Source organism: Erinaceus europaeus, chromosome 15, assembly GCF_950295315.1.
Source record: "Erinaceus europaeus chromosome 15, mEriEur2.1, whole genome shotgun sequence".
Lineage (NCBI taxonomy): Eukaryota > Metazoa > Chordata > Mammalia > Eulipotyphla > Erinaceidae > Erinaceus > Erinaceus europaeus.
In genome coordinates, this window is record NC_080176.1 from 32,498,869 (window position 1) to 32,515,544 (window position 16,676).

A 16,676-nucleotide genomic window follows, 5' to 3' on the forward strand; every position below is an offset into this window, starting at 1 on the left:
TGGAATTGTACCCCTCTTATCTTATGGTCTTGTCAATACTTCCATTTTATAAATAAATAAATAAATAAATAAATAAATAAATAAAATAATAAAAAATAATATATATATATATATAACACATATAGACATAGCCCATATCTATGACTTTAGGAGATCTACTATAGTTTTCAATGGAAGGAATAGGGTCACAAAACTTTGGAGGTGGGAACATTGTGAAATTATACCCTTTTTATCCTGTAATTTTGTAATTTAGTATTAAATAAATCTCTTAAAAATTACAAAAAATAAAAAATATATAGCTGCAGGAAAATACTCCTTTAAGTTATACCACCAAATCATACCTCTTTCTTTCCTTTTTTTTCCTATTTTGTTCAATAGGACAGAGAGAAATTGAGAGAGGGAGACAGAGAAGGAGAGAGAAACAGAGACACCTGAAGACCTGCTTCACTGCTTGTGAAGTATCCCTACTGCAGGTGGAGAGCCAGGGGCTTGAACCAGGATCCTTGAGCTTAGTACTATGTGCACTTAACCAGGCAGGCTACTGCCCTGCTCCCTCCTGCCCTTCATTACACACAGCTTTTGCTACAGCTAGTACATATATATATATATATATATATATATATATATATATATATATATATATCGTTGTTTTGAAAGTCATGACTCATTTTTGCATAGAAAAACATGGAAAAGTCATGACTTTTCTAAGAACTATATATATATATATATATGAATGATTACATCATATACTGTGATTATATATTAATATGTATAAGACACATACATATGGAGAGAGAGATAAAATACATATATTGTGTAGGGAAGGCACAGTCCTCAATTTCCCACTGCTGATCTACTTAATCCCAAGGAGTGTGCAGAACCTCTAAATTCACTTTGAAAGGCACAGAAAGTCCTCCAAGGTGATGAGGTACCCATTGCTGTTAGCGCCTGTGTTTGAAATAAATATTTAAAAAAATATTTATTTTTTTATTCCCTTTTGTTGCCCTTGTTTTTATTGTTGTTGTAGATATTGTTGTTATTGATGTCGTTGTTGTTGGATAGGACAGAGAGAAATGGAGAGAGGAGGGGAAGACAAAGAGGGGGAGAGAAAGATAGATACCTGCAGACCTGCTTCACCACCTGTGAAGTGACTCCCCTGCAGGTGGGGAGCAGGGGGTTTGAATTGGGATCCTTACGCTGGTCCTTGTGTTTTGCGCCACTTGCGCTTAACCCGCTGCTCTACCATCTGACTCCCGAAATAAGTATTTTTAAAGAAAGAAAAAAGATACATGTCAGAGTACAGACATGAGAAAAATCACTGCCCATGGAGGAGAAAATATGTTTAGTCTTTGGGATATTTCTCCGTCAAGAAAGGGTTGACAAGCAGAGTAGGTCTTCACTGAGGTCAAGGACCTCCATGTTTACAAAGTATTTTAGTGCCCCTCCCACACACAAAGACACACTGTAGGGGATTGGCCAATTCCTATTTGGGCAGGCTAGCTCAGTCCTTATGATTCACAGAGGTCCACTATGGACACTGCCTGAATTCACAGGCCACCAGTAAGTGGCTTTATGTTAGGTATCTGTTATCTTGTCTTTTTGGTGAATCATTGTTCATGGGCTCCATCATTTTAGATACTGTCAAATGGTCTCTGCCTTCTTAGTTTCTGACTCCATGGATACCTAACCTAGAAGTTCTTATTCTTTTTAATATTTATTTTATTTTAATGAGAGAAATAAAAGAGAGACAAAGCCCAGAGCACTGCTCAGCTCAGGCTTACACTAGTGTTGGAGACTGAACCTGGGATCTTGGAGCCTCTGGCATGAAAATCTTTTGCAAAGCCATTATGCTTTCTCCTGGCCCCAACCTAATAATTCTATGAAGGAAAATTAGTTTATCTGGAAAGAGAAACAAATTGCAGCTTAGGATGTGATGGTTCATAGACAAATTTAGAGTTCTTCAAGCAGGGCTTGATTTCAGGTTGGAAGGGGAGAGACTAGAAGGGACTATTCTATTGGACTATTCTATTAGTAGATGAAAGTCCACTGGAGAAGACTGATAGCCTAGGGTGGTAAAGGTTTTTTATTGGACAAGGCTGTGATAGTACTCATCGGTGCAGCTGTTCTAGACTTAATAAGTCTTCTTTTTAAAAATTTCTTTATTGGGGGTTTAATGTTTTACAGTTGACAGTAAATACAGTAGTTTGTACATATATAATGTCCCAGTTTTCCACATAACAATACAACCCCCTACTAGATCCTCTGCTCATGTTCTAGCACCTGAACTCTACCCCTCACCCACCCCAGAGTCTTTTACTTTGGTGCAATACACAGATTAGTCTTCTTTTTAGTGAGTAGAGTAGACTTCTCCTTCTAGTCCAGAGTTCCTCCCTCGTGTAGGCCCTGCAATATAGGAGAATGCAAAAGAAGATGGGTGCCTGCAAATGAAGGTGAGTGATGTTGCTTCGAGCTCTCTTTATAAGAAGTTTCAACTATAACAGTAGTTGAGGTTTTCTTTATTCCTTAACACAAAGAGAAACAGTGGTACATAACTGAATCAATAGTGTGACTTAACCTCTCTGTAGATCAGCTTCTTTATCCATAAAGTGGAAGTAGTAATACTCACTTCAGAGTTATTAGAATGGTTAAAAGATTTTTTTTTTGCCTACAGGGTTATTGCTAGGGCTCTATGCCTGCACTATGAACACAATGTTACTGGAGGCTATTTTTTCTCCTTTTGTTGCCCTTTTTTATCATTGTTTTGGTTATTATTATTCTTGTCATTGTTGTTGGATAGAACAGAGAGAGAAATGGATAGAGGAGGGGAAGACAGAGAGGGGGAGAGAAAGATAGACACCTGCAGACCTGCTTCACTGCTTGTGAAGCTACGCCCCTGCAGGTGTGGAGCCAGGGCTGGAACCAGGATCCTTGTGCCGCTCCTTGCACTTCTCACCATGTGTATTTAACCTGATGTGCCATCACCCAGCCCTCTAAAAGTGTTTCTATAGGTGAAACAGACCCAGTACTTAATAAAGCTTCAATATCTGACACTTAATTGGGTCTTAGTTTATGTTAAAACAAAAATGGTGCCCCTACCTGCAGGGCAAAAGCTTCTTGAGTGGTAAAGCAGTGCTGCAGGTATCTCTCTTTCTCTCTCCCTATCTTCCCCTCTTCTCTCAATTTCTCTTTCCTATAAAAATTAAAAAGAAGAGGGTTGGGCAGTGGTGCAGCTGGTTAAGCGCACATGGTGCGAAGGACAAGGACCGGTATAAAGATCAACCTGCAGGGGTTGTCAGTTCACAAATGGCGAAGCAGGTCTGCAGGTGTCTCTCTTTATCTTCCCATCTCTGTCTTCCTCTCCTCTCTCCATTTCTCTCTGTCCTATCCAACAGCAGTGATGGCAGTAACAACAACAACAGTGATAAGCAACAAGGGCAACAAAAGGGAAAAAATATCCTGAAGTTTTTCATAGTTGACTGTCAGTGTGGTCAGCAATTTAGGGATATAAAAATTTCATCATGGATGAAGGCAGTCATAGTATTTGAGTTCTTTTGGAAGTAGTGGTTGCCACCAAGAAAGGGAACATCCATGGAATCAGCATCACCAGGATCTAGTTGCTGTGGCACTGAGGAAGCTTATTTCTTGAGATCTTGTAAGATCTTCTAGGGGTCCTTAACAGGTGTCTACATGCAATTTGTAAGATTCACAAATGATTTGCATTTTAATCTTATATTTAAAAGAAGTCTCCAATTTTTGTTAATTTAATATCTTGAGAAATCCAAACTAATCTCTGGAATCCACTATCTCCATTTGACAGAGAAGAAACTAGGATTTCCCCCATTCTTAAAAATAAAAAAGAAAGAAGAGAAGAGAAAGCAAAAGCACAGCTGAGGGAGATAGCTTAATGGTTTTGCAAAAAGACTTTCATGCCTGAGGCTCTGTAGTCCCAAGTTTATTCCCCAGCAAAACCATGGTCCAGAGCTGAGCAGAACTCTGGCATCTGTCTGCATATCTATCATTTAAATTAAATCAATTAATTTTAATTAAAACATGTAGGGGTTGCTAGTCAAGTTCAATATTTAGTTGATTGGGGAATACTTGAAAAATCCAATTTTTTTCATATTTTTTTTCTGTTCTGTGATATAATGGCTGATTTTCCCTTTTTTATTTTTCATTTATAATTAATAGTAGGTTACTAGACTGCAAGATTGAAGTGTATACCCATCACCAAAGTACTGTGTCCCCATCTCCCCACCTCTCAAAGATAACCACTATTGTCTTAGAAATAGTTTACTTGCTTCTTTTGCTTTTTTCAAGTTTATGTGTTTCAGTTCTCTAGATTCTATATAAGTTGTCTTTCATCTCTTAATTTATTTTACTAAGCATAATCACCTACAGTTCTGTCATGGCTGATTTTCAGCTACATAAAATACCCCTTGTTTTAAATATCTCATAACAAAGGCATTGCAGAAACATAGGATGTTGAAGACTGTGTTTCTCCCTGCACTGTTTCAAGGCTCCTCGGTGTGGTGAGAAGTTAGGTCTACCAGGGATGACAGAAAGGCTGGTGTCAGTGGGGAGACTCTCATGTGAACACCGAGACACTTGAAACCCCTCCACAGAGTCTGGAGGAACTTCCAGAATAGCAAGACAACTCAACTATCTCTTGGTTAAAATAAGTTAAAAATGGGGGCCAGGTGTTGGCTCATCTGGCTGAGTGCACATGTTGTAATGCACAAGGATACAGGTTCGAGCCCCCAGTAGCCATCTACAGGGGGAAAGCTTTGCAAGTGGTAAAGCAGTGCTGCAGGTGTCTGTCTCTCTCCCTCCTGTCTCCCCGTCTCCTCTCAATTTCTAGCTGTCTCTATCCAATAAATAAATAAAAAAATTTAAAAAATAAGTTAAAAATGTCCATCTTGGAGGCATTAGACTTGCAAGCATGAGGCTCTGGGTTAGATTCCTAGCATTACGTATTCAGGGATGGTGATTTACTCCCAGACCCATGATTATAAATAAATAAATAAATAAATAAATAAATAAAATAATAGTAATAATAATAGTAATAGTAATAGTAAAAGAAAACATGAGTTTAAAAAAATGAGTCAAAATGAAGATTAGGTATGCTAACTGGAAAGTCAGTACATTGTGAAATCAGATCTTTAGGCCAATGGGGTTAAGTTCCCACACAAAATCCACTTCACCACTCTTTCACCACCATCAAAACTGATTACAGACAGTGAAAGCCTTGTGCTTGAGGGTTCCATTTTTATAGAAATATCCAAAAGAGGCAAATTCATTGAGACAGAAAGCTGATTTTTTTTTTTTATTACCAGTGGTTGAACAGAGGTAGGAAATGAAAAGTGATGGCTTAATGAACTTAGGGCTTAGGATGGAAAGTTCCAGGACAAGATATCAGTGGTTGCCTTACATAATGAATACACAATGATACCACTGAATTGTACAGTTTTTAAATGGTAAGAATGATAAATACTACATGTATTTTGCTGATGAATAAATAGTTCCTGTTTTCAAGAGGATAATCTGGCTGGCTGGTCAACCCCAAAGATGCCACTAAATTAGAAATTCTTAGGGGGATCTGAGATCCCATTTTTCACAAGCTCTTAGGTGACTCCCAGTAGGGACCATGCCGTGGAACATTGGCTTGGAGGCAAGCATTTTTATGTGTGTGGGTTTTTAATTGGAACATGCCATATGTGCTGTTTTCTCATCCCAGCTGTCACAACCCATGGACTCCCAGCCAGCAGCATGCTCAAGCTGCAAAAGCTACTGGCATGGGAAGTGTTGGTGACTGTGCCTGACAGGGTGGTGGTGACGCTGGAAAAATCGGAAGTGACACTGATAGAATTGTGGAAGTAGTAAGATCAGTGAGTGAGTTACAGAAGAAGCATAAGATCCTGGTTGAGGACCTGGTTAGTCTCAGGGCTGTTCAGTACTGGGTGGTTTTGGAAGTGGTATGAGCGACCCTAGCTATATAGATTGAGGTCATCTTCAGGGAGCTCAGTCTTTTGGAAGAGGAAGGACAGGAAGACCTGGACAAAGGGAAGAGCTGAGATGGACCTTGACAACATTGGGGTTCTGGAATGGCTGCTCAGTGGGGATGAGTGCTCTGTACACCGGTGTCCTATTCGCCAGACTGGCTTCACAGGCGGGAGACAGAGACTCATGGCTGAGCTGAGAACTCAGTTCAATCTTTATTCATGAGCGGGGATGCGGTTCAACAAACTAATCTAATCTAATCTAATCACAACACAATTCTGTCCTGCATCTCTCTCCTCCAGTGGAAGAGTCAGGAACCAAGGAAATGCGTACAATAGGGTGCGGGGAGAAGGATAAAGCAAGAACCAGTGAGGACTAAACCAAATGTCCCAGAGAGGGGGGACCAAACCAATATCCCGGAGGCAGGGGGGTGCCCAGCCAACAGTGGATGTGCAAACAGAACACATAGCAAGCAACACAATCGAACCCAATGTGATGATAAAAACAGAAGGCTTCACAAGCAGAATTAAGAAGCATACCAACATACCGGGGCTGATTTAGTGCTAGGTTTGGGGGGGATTCTCCGTGTGGCCAACTTCAGTGCATTCACCAGAGCCCCCCCTGAGCTTATTCAAGTCCTTGGACCACACCTCACCCACAGGTGATTCAAATGAAGGTTAAAATTCCAGAAACACTCATCTAAGTTTAGATACCTCTCTTCATCCCCCTTACATGAAGGCTGAAATAAAATACTTATGATTACAACTTGAAAATTGTGTGAGGGTTGAGAGAGAGATGACCCAAATATGTGTGTGTGTGTGTGTGTGTGTGTGTGTGTGTGTGTGTGTGTGTGTGTGTATGTATGGTCACTTACAAGTTCACATCTATGTGGCGTGAGACTTACTCACTGTTCTGGGGAATGGGTAAAGTCATACAGAATGACACTTGCTTCTGAACAGGACTTACAAACAAGGTCTGGGCCGCTGACTTATTCTCCACTGTCACCGAAAGCAAGGGATCTAGACATGCAGGTTCTCCTATGTAGAACATTCCTATGAAGTCTTTCATAGTGGGAGGGTGCCATCAATTGAAGAAGCAACCGTCATTCATTTATAAGGAAAAATGCTGAGTATGTCCATACCCAGAAAGCAACCTACCAGATAATATGAAAGAGCACACAAAATCTAAATTCACACTAACAATAAAGGCAAGAGTGCTAAGAGAAACACACAGTCTGTTAAAAGCAGTTCGTGATAGGTCAGTGCACCATCTGATTGCCAGAGAGAAAAGGAGATGAGTGGTAGATAGAAAGCTTACAGCCAAGTCATGATGCACCTGGTTGAGTGCACATATTTCAGTGCCCAAAGACCCAACTTCGTATCCACAGTCCCCATCTGCAGGAAGAAAGCTTCATGAGCAGTGAGACAGTGCTGCAGGTGTTTTTCTCTCTTTCTCCCTAACTCCTTCTCCCCCTCCCAATTTCTCTTTGTCCTATCAAAGAAAAGAAAAAAAGAGGGGTGGGAGTTGGTCACTTGAAGCAGGGATTTGCTGTGCAGGTACTGAGCCCCAGTGATAATCCTGGTGGGGGAAAGGAGGGAAGGACAGGTAGTTTATAATATTCAAAGGGAGAAGAGGACCAGAAGCAAGAGACCAAGCCCTAGCCCCAAGGCTGGAGTCCATTTGGTTTTTATGCACGGAGATAGCAGCAGAATAAGAAGGCTGTGGTTCCTTCTCTTAGCACAGCTTTGAGTGCCTGCCACATTTGCCATGTCTGGTGCCTGCAGAATGAGTGAGGGAAGGGGGAGATTTGTGGAGTAGTCTTGAAGGGTTTGTTGACTATTACTGCTTATTATTTGTCTCTTCCCTTAAGGAGAGAAGTACATTTCCCTGATAAGATTATGAATAAGAGAACAGACACATGAGCTGGATGGACTTTATCTTGACTCAACCATATTGATTCAGAAAAGAAGTTTAGTTGTTTGTGGTGGGGGGCAGTGTAAATATAAGGTAAGGGCCTGTACAAGGGTCCAGGTTTGAGCCTTCAGCTTCTTACCTGCTGAGGGGGGGAGAGGAATGCTTTACAATTGGTAAAGCAGGTCTGAAGGTGCCTGTCTTTCTCTCTCCTTCTTTATCTCCTTCTTCCCGCTCAATTTCTCTCTGTTGTATTCAATATAAATGGGAAAAAAATGGTAACCAAGAGGAGTGGGTTCATAGTGCCTACAATGAGCCACAGCAATAACCCTGGAAGCAAAAAATAAAACTAAAAAATAAAAGATATTTGGTGAGACCACTGTCCATTGTTGAGAACATGTTGAAGGGAGAGAAAGAGAGAGATGCTATTTACTCTTTGTACCTTTTGTAGAAATGAAAATCCTTTGTGAATTCCTTTGGGTGAGTGAGATCAGGTATTAGTAGAGATATGTCATTAAAGCAAAGTAGAATAACTACAACTTCTAACAAGTAGAAGATAGCTGTAATTCTCTATATTTTTTGCTTTAATTCTTACTGTGACTGGCTTGTTGTCAATGGCTTCTCCTTAAGCCTGGATGGCAGTGTCATTTTTCTTGTTGAGGAAAAGATATATCTCCTTTTCGGGCCCCTCTGGACCACAGGCAGCATTTACTTCTCTCCTCCTTGACTTCCCTGAATGCTAATATTTACCCAAAGCCTTAAGCAGCACAAGGGTTCCCAAATGGCTCTACACGAATTTAGTATTGGATTTTATTACACTGGAAGATAAACATTTATTTTTTCAAAAGTGAGTCTTTGTTCTCTTTTGTCAGTAAGGAAAAGAAATCTCTGGATATTTTTCTTCTTCTTATTTTGAGAATGTACAAAGGTAGTCTCACCTGTTAATGATGACAAAGTCTCGTAGACGTTTCTTGTCACTTTCAGTTTAGCGGTATACTTCCTTCCCCAATAAGCCTAAGGGTCTTGCTTTTTACCTGGTTAACTTATGATCTCTCTCATTTGAAGGTAAATTTATGGCATTTACACCCCACCTGTCTGATTTTTCTCCTTTTTCCAAATCTTAGTACCATAAGACAGTCACACCATATTCCACCTGGAGTGGCCATCCTGGAATTTTCTTCTGGGGTATCCTATTCCTCTCCTTCTTTCTATGACCCCAAAGGCTCAGTTGAATTTAGAAGGGAAATTTTCTTTTTTCAGTCACTGCTCCTGTTAGGAATCTTACTTGTCTGGATCCATGCTCTGTTCTAAGCTCTCACCTTCTCTAATACATTTGACTTTCTGACATTGAAACTGAATAACTCTGAGAACAAGAATCATAAATCCTGTCCCTTCCAGTCTTGTGATTGCACAATAAATATTTATAAATGGAACATGCTTATCCCCCATTTGTAAACAATACTTTTTATATGATCTTGCCCCTAGGGTACACTTCTCAGCCTATCTTATTCTCAAGTGCATTTCCAAAGTGTGATTCTAGGTCTTCTCCAGCCCCTCTAATTTTTTATTTTCCAACAGGGATATCCCTGGGACTTGGTATGTGAATGACTTCACTGTTCCCAGCAGCTGTTTTTTTTTTTTTTTTTTCATTTGGTAGGGGTAAGAAACAGAGAGGAACATGGAGAGACAGAGAAAAGGAGAGACACCTGCAGCACTGTCCCACTGCTCATGAAACTTCCCCCTGTATGTGGGGACTGGAGACCTGAACCCAGGTCCTTGCCATGGTAGCATGTGTACTCTACCATGAAAGCTATCATCCAGCCACCATCTGGTGATTAAGTCCACACAGGTACCAGCCTTTATGTCTGCAGAGTTAGACACAATTCAGTTTTTTAAATATTACTTTTTATTTGTTAGGACAGTGAGCAATCGAGAGGGACGTGGGAGACAGGGAGAGGAACCAGGAACTCGTGGCTTAGCGGGAATGCAATGCAATAATGCCTTTATTGATTAGAAAAAACTGCCTTTATATCTTCTGAAACAGAAGTGGCAGGTCAGAAAAGGAAATGGCTAGGAGAGGGGGTGGAGAGAGAAAAAAAGAGTGCTAGGGTAGCAAGCTTCCATCTAACCAGTGGGCATTAAACCAATGCCCTGCAGGCAGGGCGGGTCTCAGGCAAAACAATGATTATGTAAATAGACCACAGCATCAAGCAGTGCAGCATGGAGCAGGGGGGAGCTGGTGTAATGCCCAACACTTCCCCCCTTCAGTTGGGAACTGGATGGGTGCTTGAACCTGGGTTCTTGAAGATGGTAATATGTATGCTCAATGGTATGTGCCGCTTTCCCACTCTTCACCCCACACCTATCCCCATCCCATTTCACCTATTTCAGGGCTTCCATTACTAGGTGTGTGACCTTGGGACAAGTTAGCCTCCTTAGCTTTGGTACTTAGTTTGCAAAGTGGAATGAATCTAGTTAATTAGTGAAATCAATAACCTCGCTGGGTTGCTATAAGGATTAAATTAAATCATATATGTAAACTATTTTACACCACCTGTTTGTTGCAGGAAGGAGTCTTTTCTGTCCCTGGCATTTCGGGTGCTGGTAAAAAAAAAAAAGATTTCTTGAGCATTCTAAGATCCAAAGCCCATTCATGCTGCTTCTGGTACCTACTTGTGACCAGAACACAGACTGTCAGAACCAGGGTGTGTGTGTGTGTACAAGAACACACAGAAACTGAACAGCAGACCTTGGCTCAAGCCCCCTGGTCCTCTCCTGCAGGGGACAAGCTTCAAAAGTGGTAAAGTAGTGTTGCAGGTATCTCTCTCCTTCCTATTTCCCCCTCTCCTCTTAATTTCTCTTTGCTAATCAAATAAAATTTAAAAAATTTTTAAAGAAGGAATTGGTCAGTAGAACCAAGGAGACAGTAGGAGGAAAGAATCCTGGCCAGGAAAGGAAGAAGGGCCACAGAAAAAGAAATCCCATAGGTGTGTGTCAGCCAGCAGTAGCTGGATTGAAAAGCCAGGCATGGGTGCTGGCAAGTATGCACTAAGTAGAGTGCGTATGTTACAAGGACCCACAAGGACTCAGGTTTCAGTCTCCAGTTCCCACCTTCAGAGGTGAAGCTTTGCTAGTGGTGGAGCAGTGCTGTAGGTGTCTCTCTTTCTATCTATGTCTCTTTCTGTCACTGTCACCTTCTATCTAAACCAGAAAAGAACAAAAATGGCCACCAGAAATGGTGGGTCCCTGCAGGAACCAAGCACCAGTGATTGCCCTGGTGACAAAAAGAGAAAAATAAAATTCTGGGCTAGGCAGGTTGAATGCACAAGGAACTGGTTTCAACTCCCTGCTCTTCATCTGCAGGGGGGAGCTTCACAAACAGTAAAGCAGTGTTGTTGTGGTCTCTCTCACTCTCTCTCTCTTTTTCCCTCTTTTTCTTTCTTTCCTTCTCTACCTCTCCATCCCTTCTCAATTTCTTTCAGTCTTATCAAATCAAATAAAATAAATAATAAAGAATCTTAGGTTGGGTATAGATTGCATAATGGTTATGCCAAGAGACTCTCATGCTTGAGGCACTGAAATCCCAGGTTTAGTCCTCCTGGAAAGAAAAGCTTGGATTCCACTGACTACTTTTTTTTAATTTCTTTAATTTTTTTTCAGTGAGAGATAGTAATATACTAAATTTAATTTGCTACAAAGTTAATAGGTTTGTTAATAAAAAAAATTAAGAACAAAAAAAAATAGAGAAAGGAAAAAGAAAAGAAAAGCTAGCTTGGATTCCATATAGCTACTCCCTTGATAGGCTGGAGAGTGTTGCTGCTCAGAGTTGGTTAAGCATGTGCTTAACCAAGTGCACCACCTCCTGGCCCAAGGAGATGCCTTCTAATCCTTACATCACTTGGGTTTTCTTATTTTGCTGAAGTGATCAACCTGCTGACTTTCCTGTCACCTCTGACCCTGCTGGGGCTCCATGGTCATCACTGAGGCTGGGATAGTGGCACAGGTACTCAGGGAGCTTCTTGGTTGTGTCGTTCACAGAGGAGCTGAAAGCCCCACTAGAGGAATATGTCCACAAGCGCTACCCTGGGCTGGTGAAAGTTGTCCGCAACCAGAAGCGCGAGGGGCTGATCCGAGCCCGCATCGAGGGATGGAAGGCAGCCACTGGCCAGGTCACTGGCTTCTTCGATGCCCATGTGGAGTTCACCGCTGGCTGGTGAGTTCACCCTCAGGCACTGAGGACCTGCAGTGTAGTCAGGGTGCTGGAGAGGCTGGAATCTGGTCTTGGGTGGAGGAATCTTTAGCCACTGGAGTAATAGAGAAGGGGTGTTTGACAAAGATGGTGGGTGACAAAGGAATGCTTATGCCATAGGGTATATGCTTTGCCAGGAGCTTGACCCTGGCACCACATGGGAAAGCCAAAACATTGGGGGAAATTCTAGTGCTGTGGGATTTCTCTCTGTCTCTCTGAAATAAAAAAAGAATGTAAACGTTTGCCCAGAAGTAGTGAAATTGTGAATGTAACACACACACACACCCACACAGTATCATAGTATCTATTAGGCAACAGGACTAGGGAGAGGGCTAAGCCTGTTGGAACACAGAATTTGCATGCCCAGGGCTCCAAAAGTCAATCTCTAGTACATTTTATGCCAGAACTGAGCAGTACTTTTTCACTCTCTCTTTCCCTCTTCTTGTCCTCTCGTGTTATAATTCTCACACAATAAATAACATAAAAATTTGAAAGGCTGGAGAAAGCTCATCTGGTAGAACCCAGTACTGCATGTCCCAGGGTGGTTTCTGATTTTCAGCGCCCCCCCCCTCATATGTGAAGCTCTGTCTGATATGAAAGAAACAAAAATGAGTCTTTAAGCAAATAAAAATAAAGATATGTTTTTAAAAACCCAGGAAATAGGGAGAAGTTTTTTATTACTCCATCATCATCATCATTGCCATTGGTGTTAGCATTATTATAGCATCAAGATCATCATCATTAACATTGTTATAGCATAAAAATCATTACCATTAACATTATTATAGCATCAAAATCATTACCATTAATATTATTGTAGCATTAAAATAATCACCATTAACATTATGATAGCATTAAAATAGTTATCATGAGCTCTAGCATCATGATTTCTCCTGAAAATTATGTATCCATGGGACAAAACTCAAAATACCCTTAACTAAGTAAAGAGATACTCATTTCTAGTCTTTTCCACTCATTTTCTATTCTCTTTTCTGGGGAGGGTGGGTTATGATTCTGTGAGAACTGCTGAGGCTCTGCTCCCCAGAATTGAAGAGGTTTGTTTGATTTAACATCATCTGGGGGAAGGAGAGGGCCCGTCTCTACAGCTGAGGCCTCTGGCAGTTTTCCAGATGAGGGTGACTGTCTGGTTGTAGAAGTCTTAGAATGAGAAAAGTGAAGCTTAAGAAATGCTTTTCTCACTCACAGAGTATGTGAAATGCAGGATCAGGTCCTCATGGTTAGAGACATGGTCATATATATTATCACTGTTAACCAGCCAGGGATCATTCAAGTCACAGGTCAGATAACCTAGTCAGGGTCCTTTAATTATCTGAGTTAAGAAGCAAGGACTGAGGCCAGGTGCTGGTGCACCAAGTTAAGTTTATGTACTGTTCTATGAAAGGAAATTGGTTCAAGCACCTGGTCCCCACTTGCAGGGAGGAGGCTTCATGAACAGTGAAGCAGGTCTGTAGATGTCTCTCTCTCTTCCCTATCATCCTTCCCCTCTTAAGTTCTATCTGTCCTATCAAATAAAAAGGGCGGGGGAGATGACTGCTGGAAGTGGTGGTTTCATCGTGCAGGCACTGAGCCCCAGCAATAACCTTGATGGCAGGCCTCCCCTTGGCATCACACTGGTTCTTGCTGCTCTTCTATTTGTTCCTCCATGTCTTATGCCAGTTCTTTTGAAAATGCCTGTACAATATAGGTTTCTGTTCACCCCACACTCCTGATACTATGGCCATTAGTTAAAAAGACAGGGGGAGATGTTGGCAAGTAAGCCAGCTCCCCCCTGTCTCTAATCCTGATTAACTAAGCACTGCCCTGCTGGCTTAACACTGCTATCTATTTACATAACACTGTTAACTAAGCACCGCCCTGCCTCCAGGGCATTGGTTTAATCCTCACTGTTTTGCATGCTTTTTCCTTCTCCCTACCCCCTATCCTACGTTCATCCTCTTTGGACCTGACACTTCCACCTCAGGATATATAAGGGCAGGATTGTGATTAGAGATAGCTTAGATTGCACTGCATTCCACATGAATAAAGACTGAATTGCGTACCAGCTCAGCCATGAGTCCCTGGTTGTCTCTCTACCGCCCCTGAAGCTAGCCCAGCCTGGCAGAGAAGAGAAGGAGGAGGAGGAGGAAGAAAAGAGAAGAGGAAGAAAGGGAAGAAGGGGAAGATGGGAAAGAAGAAGAAAAAGGAAGAGAAGGAGAAGAAAGGACTTTACTTTCACAAATAATGTTTGTTTATACTTAAGGATACCCCCTTGAATACATGGTGTTGCAGCAGCAGACAGAAGGGTCAATATCCCTTCATTAATTAAATATTAAAATGCTCTTTCATCTTCATTTACACTAAACTTGAATATGTTTTAAAATTTATTTTGTTATTTTTTGCTACCAGGGTTATCACTGGCATTCCACACCTGCAAAAGTCTACAGCTCCTGGAGGCATCTCCTCTCTCTCTCCCTCTCTCTCTCTCTCTCTCTCTCTCTCTCTCTCTCTCTCTCTCCCCCTCCCTCCCCTCCCTTATGGTTGCCTCCAGGGTTATCACTGGTGCTTGGTGCTAACACTACAAATCCACTGCACCTGGTAGCCATGGTTTTCCTTCTATTTTATTCAGTAGGACAGAGAGAAATTGAGAGGTCAAGGGTAGATAGATAGAGATTAAGGTAGATACCTGTAGACTTGCTTCACCACACGTGAAGCGTCCCACATTGGAGGTGGAGAAAAGGCTATTTTGCAGAATCCTATGTGAACTTAACTGGATGAACTACCACCTGACCCCACCCCCTTTCTTTTTGCTAGCAGATAGAGAAAGTGAGAGAGAAGGAGAGTTACAGCAGCACTACTCTGCTGCTCATGAAGCTTTCCCATGCAGGAACTCCCATGTGGGGACCATGGATTCAAACCCAGGTCCTTGAGCACAGTAACATGTATGCTCTACCAAGTGAACCACTGCATGGCTGGAGGAATCCTCTTTAGGGCCTCACAGAGAATTAACTTCCAGGGTCACTGTTAGCCCTTCCTTTCCAGTGTACACAGGGTTTCATTGTCATCTCAAACACCAGTTTATCTCCCAGTTTTGTTGCTACCTTTGACTCTGTCAATGCCAGAGCTCTGTGTTCAGCCCTGGCCTCCTCTGAGTTTCACAATGTCTTATGTCTCACAATCTCTCTCTCTCTCTCTTTTTAATTGCCACTAGGGTTATCTCTAGAGCTTGGTACCTGCAGAACACATCCACTCTTCCTGATGGTCATTTCTTTTTCTTTTTTTCTTTTTATTTGATAGAACAGAGAGAAGTTGAGAGGGAAGGGTAAGATAGGGAGAGAGATAAAGACATCTGCAGACCTATTTCACCAGTTGTGACACTTCCCTCCCTGCAGGTGGAGGCTGGGGGCTTGAATCCATGTCCTTGAGCATGGTGATGTGTGTACGATCTACCAGTGCACCACCAACAGGCCCCCTCACTATCACTCTCAATGTGTGGTCCTCAGATCATCTTCAGCAGCAGCATATAGAAACCTACGAGGCACAAATAATGTTGGGCTTCCCCAAACCTATGAACTGAGAAACTCTGGGAGTGGCATCCAGAAGTTTGTTTAACCAGCTCTCCAGGAGTCTATTGTGCTCATTAAGGTCAAGAAATATTGATCTAGGAGCTGTATGGACTGATGCTCTGGAATTCCACTGGGATACCTTACTCTCTCCTTGGCACCACTGCTCCCTCACTTCTTTCCCATCAAAACTGGTGTGACCACCATTGTCCCTCTCAGCCGACCCTTCCCATGATCACATAGTTCATTGCATCAACCTCTAATCCAGCCAGCTTTGCTTTCTAACAGTTTCTGTATTTATTTTCCCTTTCTGCTTTGGCATCCAGTCTCTCTTTGTTACTTCTCACCTGTGCAAATACAATGGCTGTATTCATTCTTGTGACACATAGCTGTTGTCTGCTTTCTGCTTGCTGTGACCCAGGCACTGATCTGGGATGTGGCTAGGTAGAGGGAACTGAGACTGTGGGTCCCTTGACTGAGGCTCAGAATCTGGTGAGATTTAGCATTACAAGCCATGGCTTGTAATCCCCTTCTAACTGACCCCTGAGACTCATACTCATCCCTCAGACTCATTCCCCACACTTCTGCCAGAGTGGCCTCTGTCCCCACTGATGACTGACGGCTTTCACTTGGTTGTCCTCACAGTGGCAATCTTCAACCTCAGGGACTTGAGATAACAATGAGGAGGGAGTTCTGCCTTGTCCAAGTGGCAGGGCAGCTGCTAGCTATGTCTCTGGTGCTGCCCCCAGGTCCTTTGCTGCGCACCCTTGCTGGGAATTCAGCCTTTCGTACACCCACCTTCCTTTATACCTTCCTTCTTTCCTTCCTTCCTTCTTCCTTCCTTCCTTCTTTTCTCTCTCTTTTCTTTTAGCCACTTTTTATTTGTGATTAATAGTGCTTTGCAAGATTGTAATATCACGTGTTATAATTCCATACCACACCCATCACCAAAGTTCTAT

The 16,676-nt window shown here is 42.0% G+C and overlaps 1 protein-coding gene and 1 non-coding gene across 3 annotated transcripts in view; one reads left to right on the forward strand and one right to left on the reverse strand.

Moving 5' to 3' along the window:
- GALNT17 (polypeptide N-acetylgalactosaminyltransferase 17) overlaps positions 1-16,676 on the forward strand; it is a 518,762-nt gene that overhangs the window by 277,383 nt on the left and 224,703 nt on the right. For both annotated transcript variants that reach the window (XM_060173552.1, XM_007523650.3), the window contains exon 4: positions 11,947-12,121. In XM_060173552.1, the coding sequence (XP_060029535.1) occupies positions 11,947-12,121 (175 nt within the window). The remainder of the gene's footprint in view (positions 1-11,946; positions 12,122-16,676) is intronic.
- Positions 871-998, reverse strand: LOC132533259 (small nucleolar RNA SNORA68). The gene has a single exon (XR_009545154.1). It is a non-coding gene; the product is annotated as a small nucleolar RNA SNORA68 (small nucleolar RNA).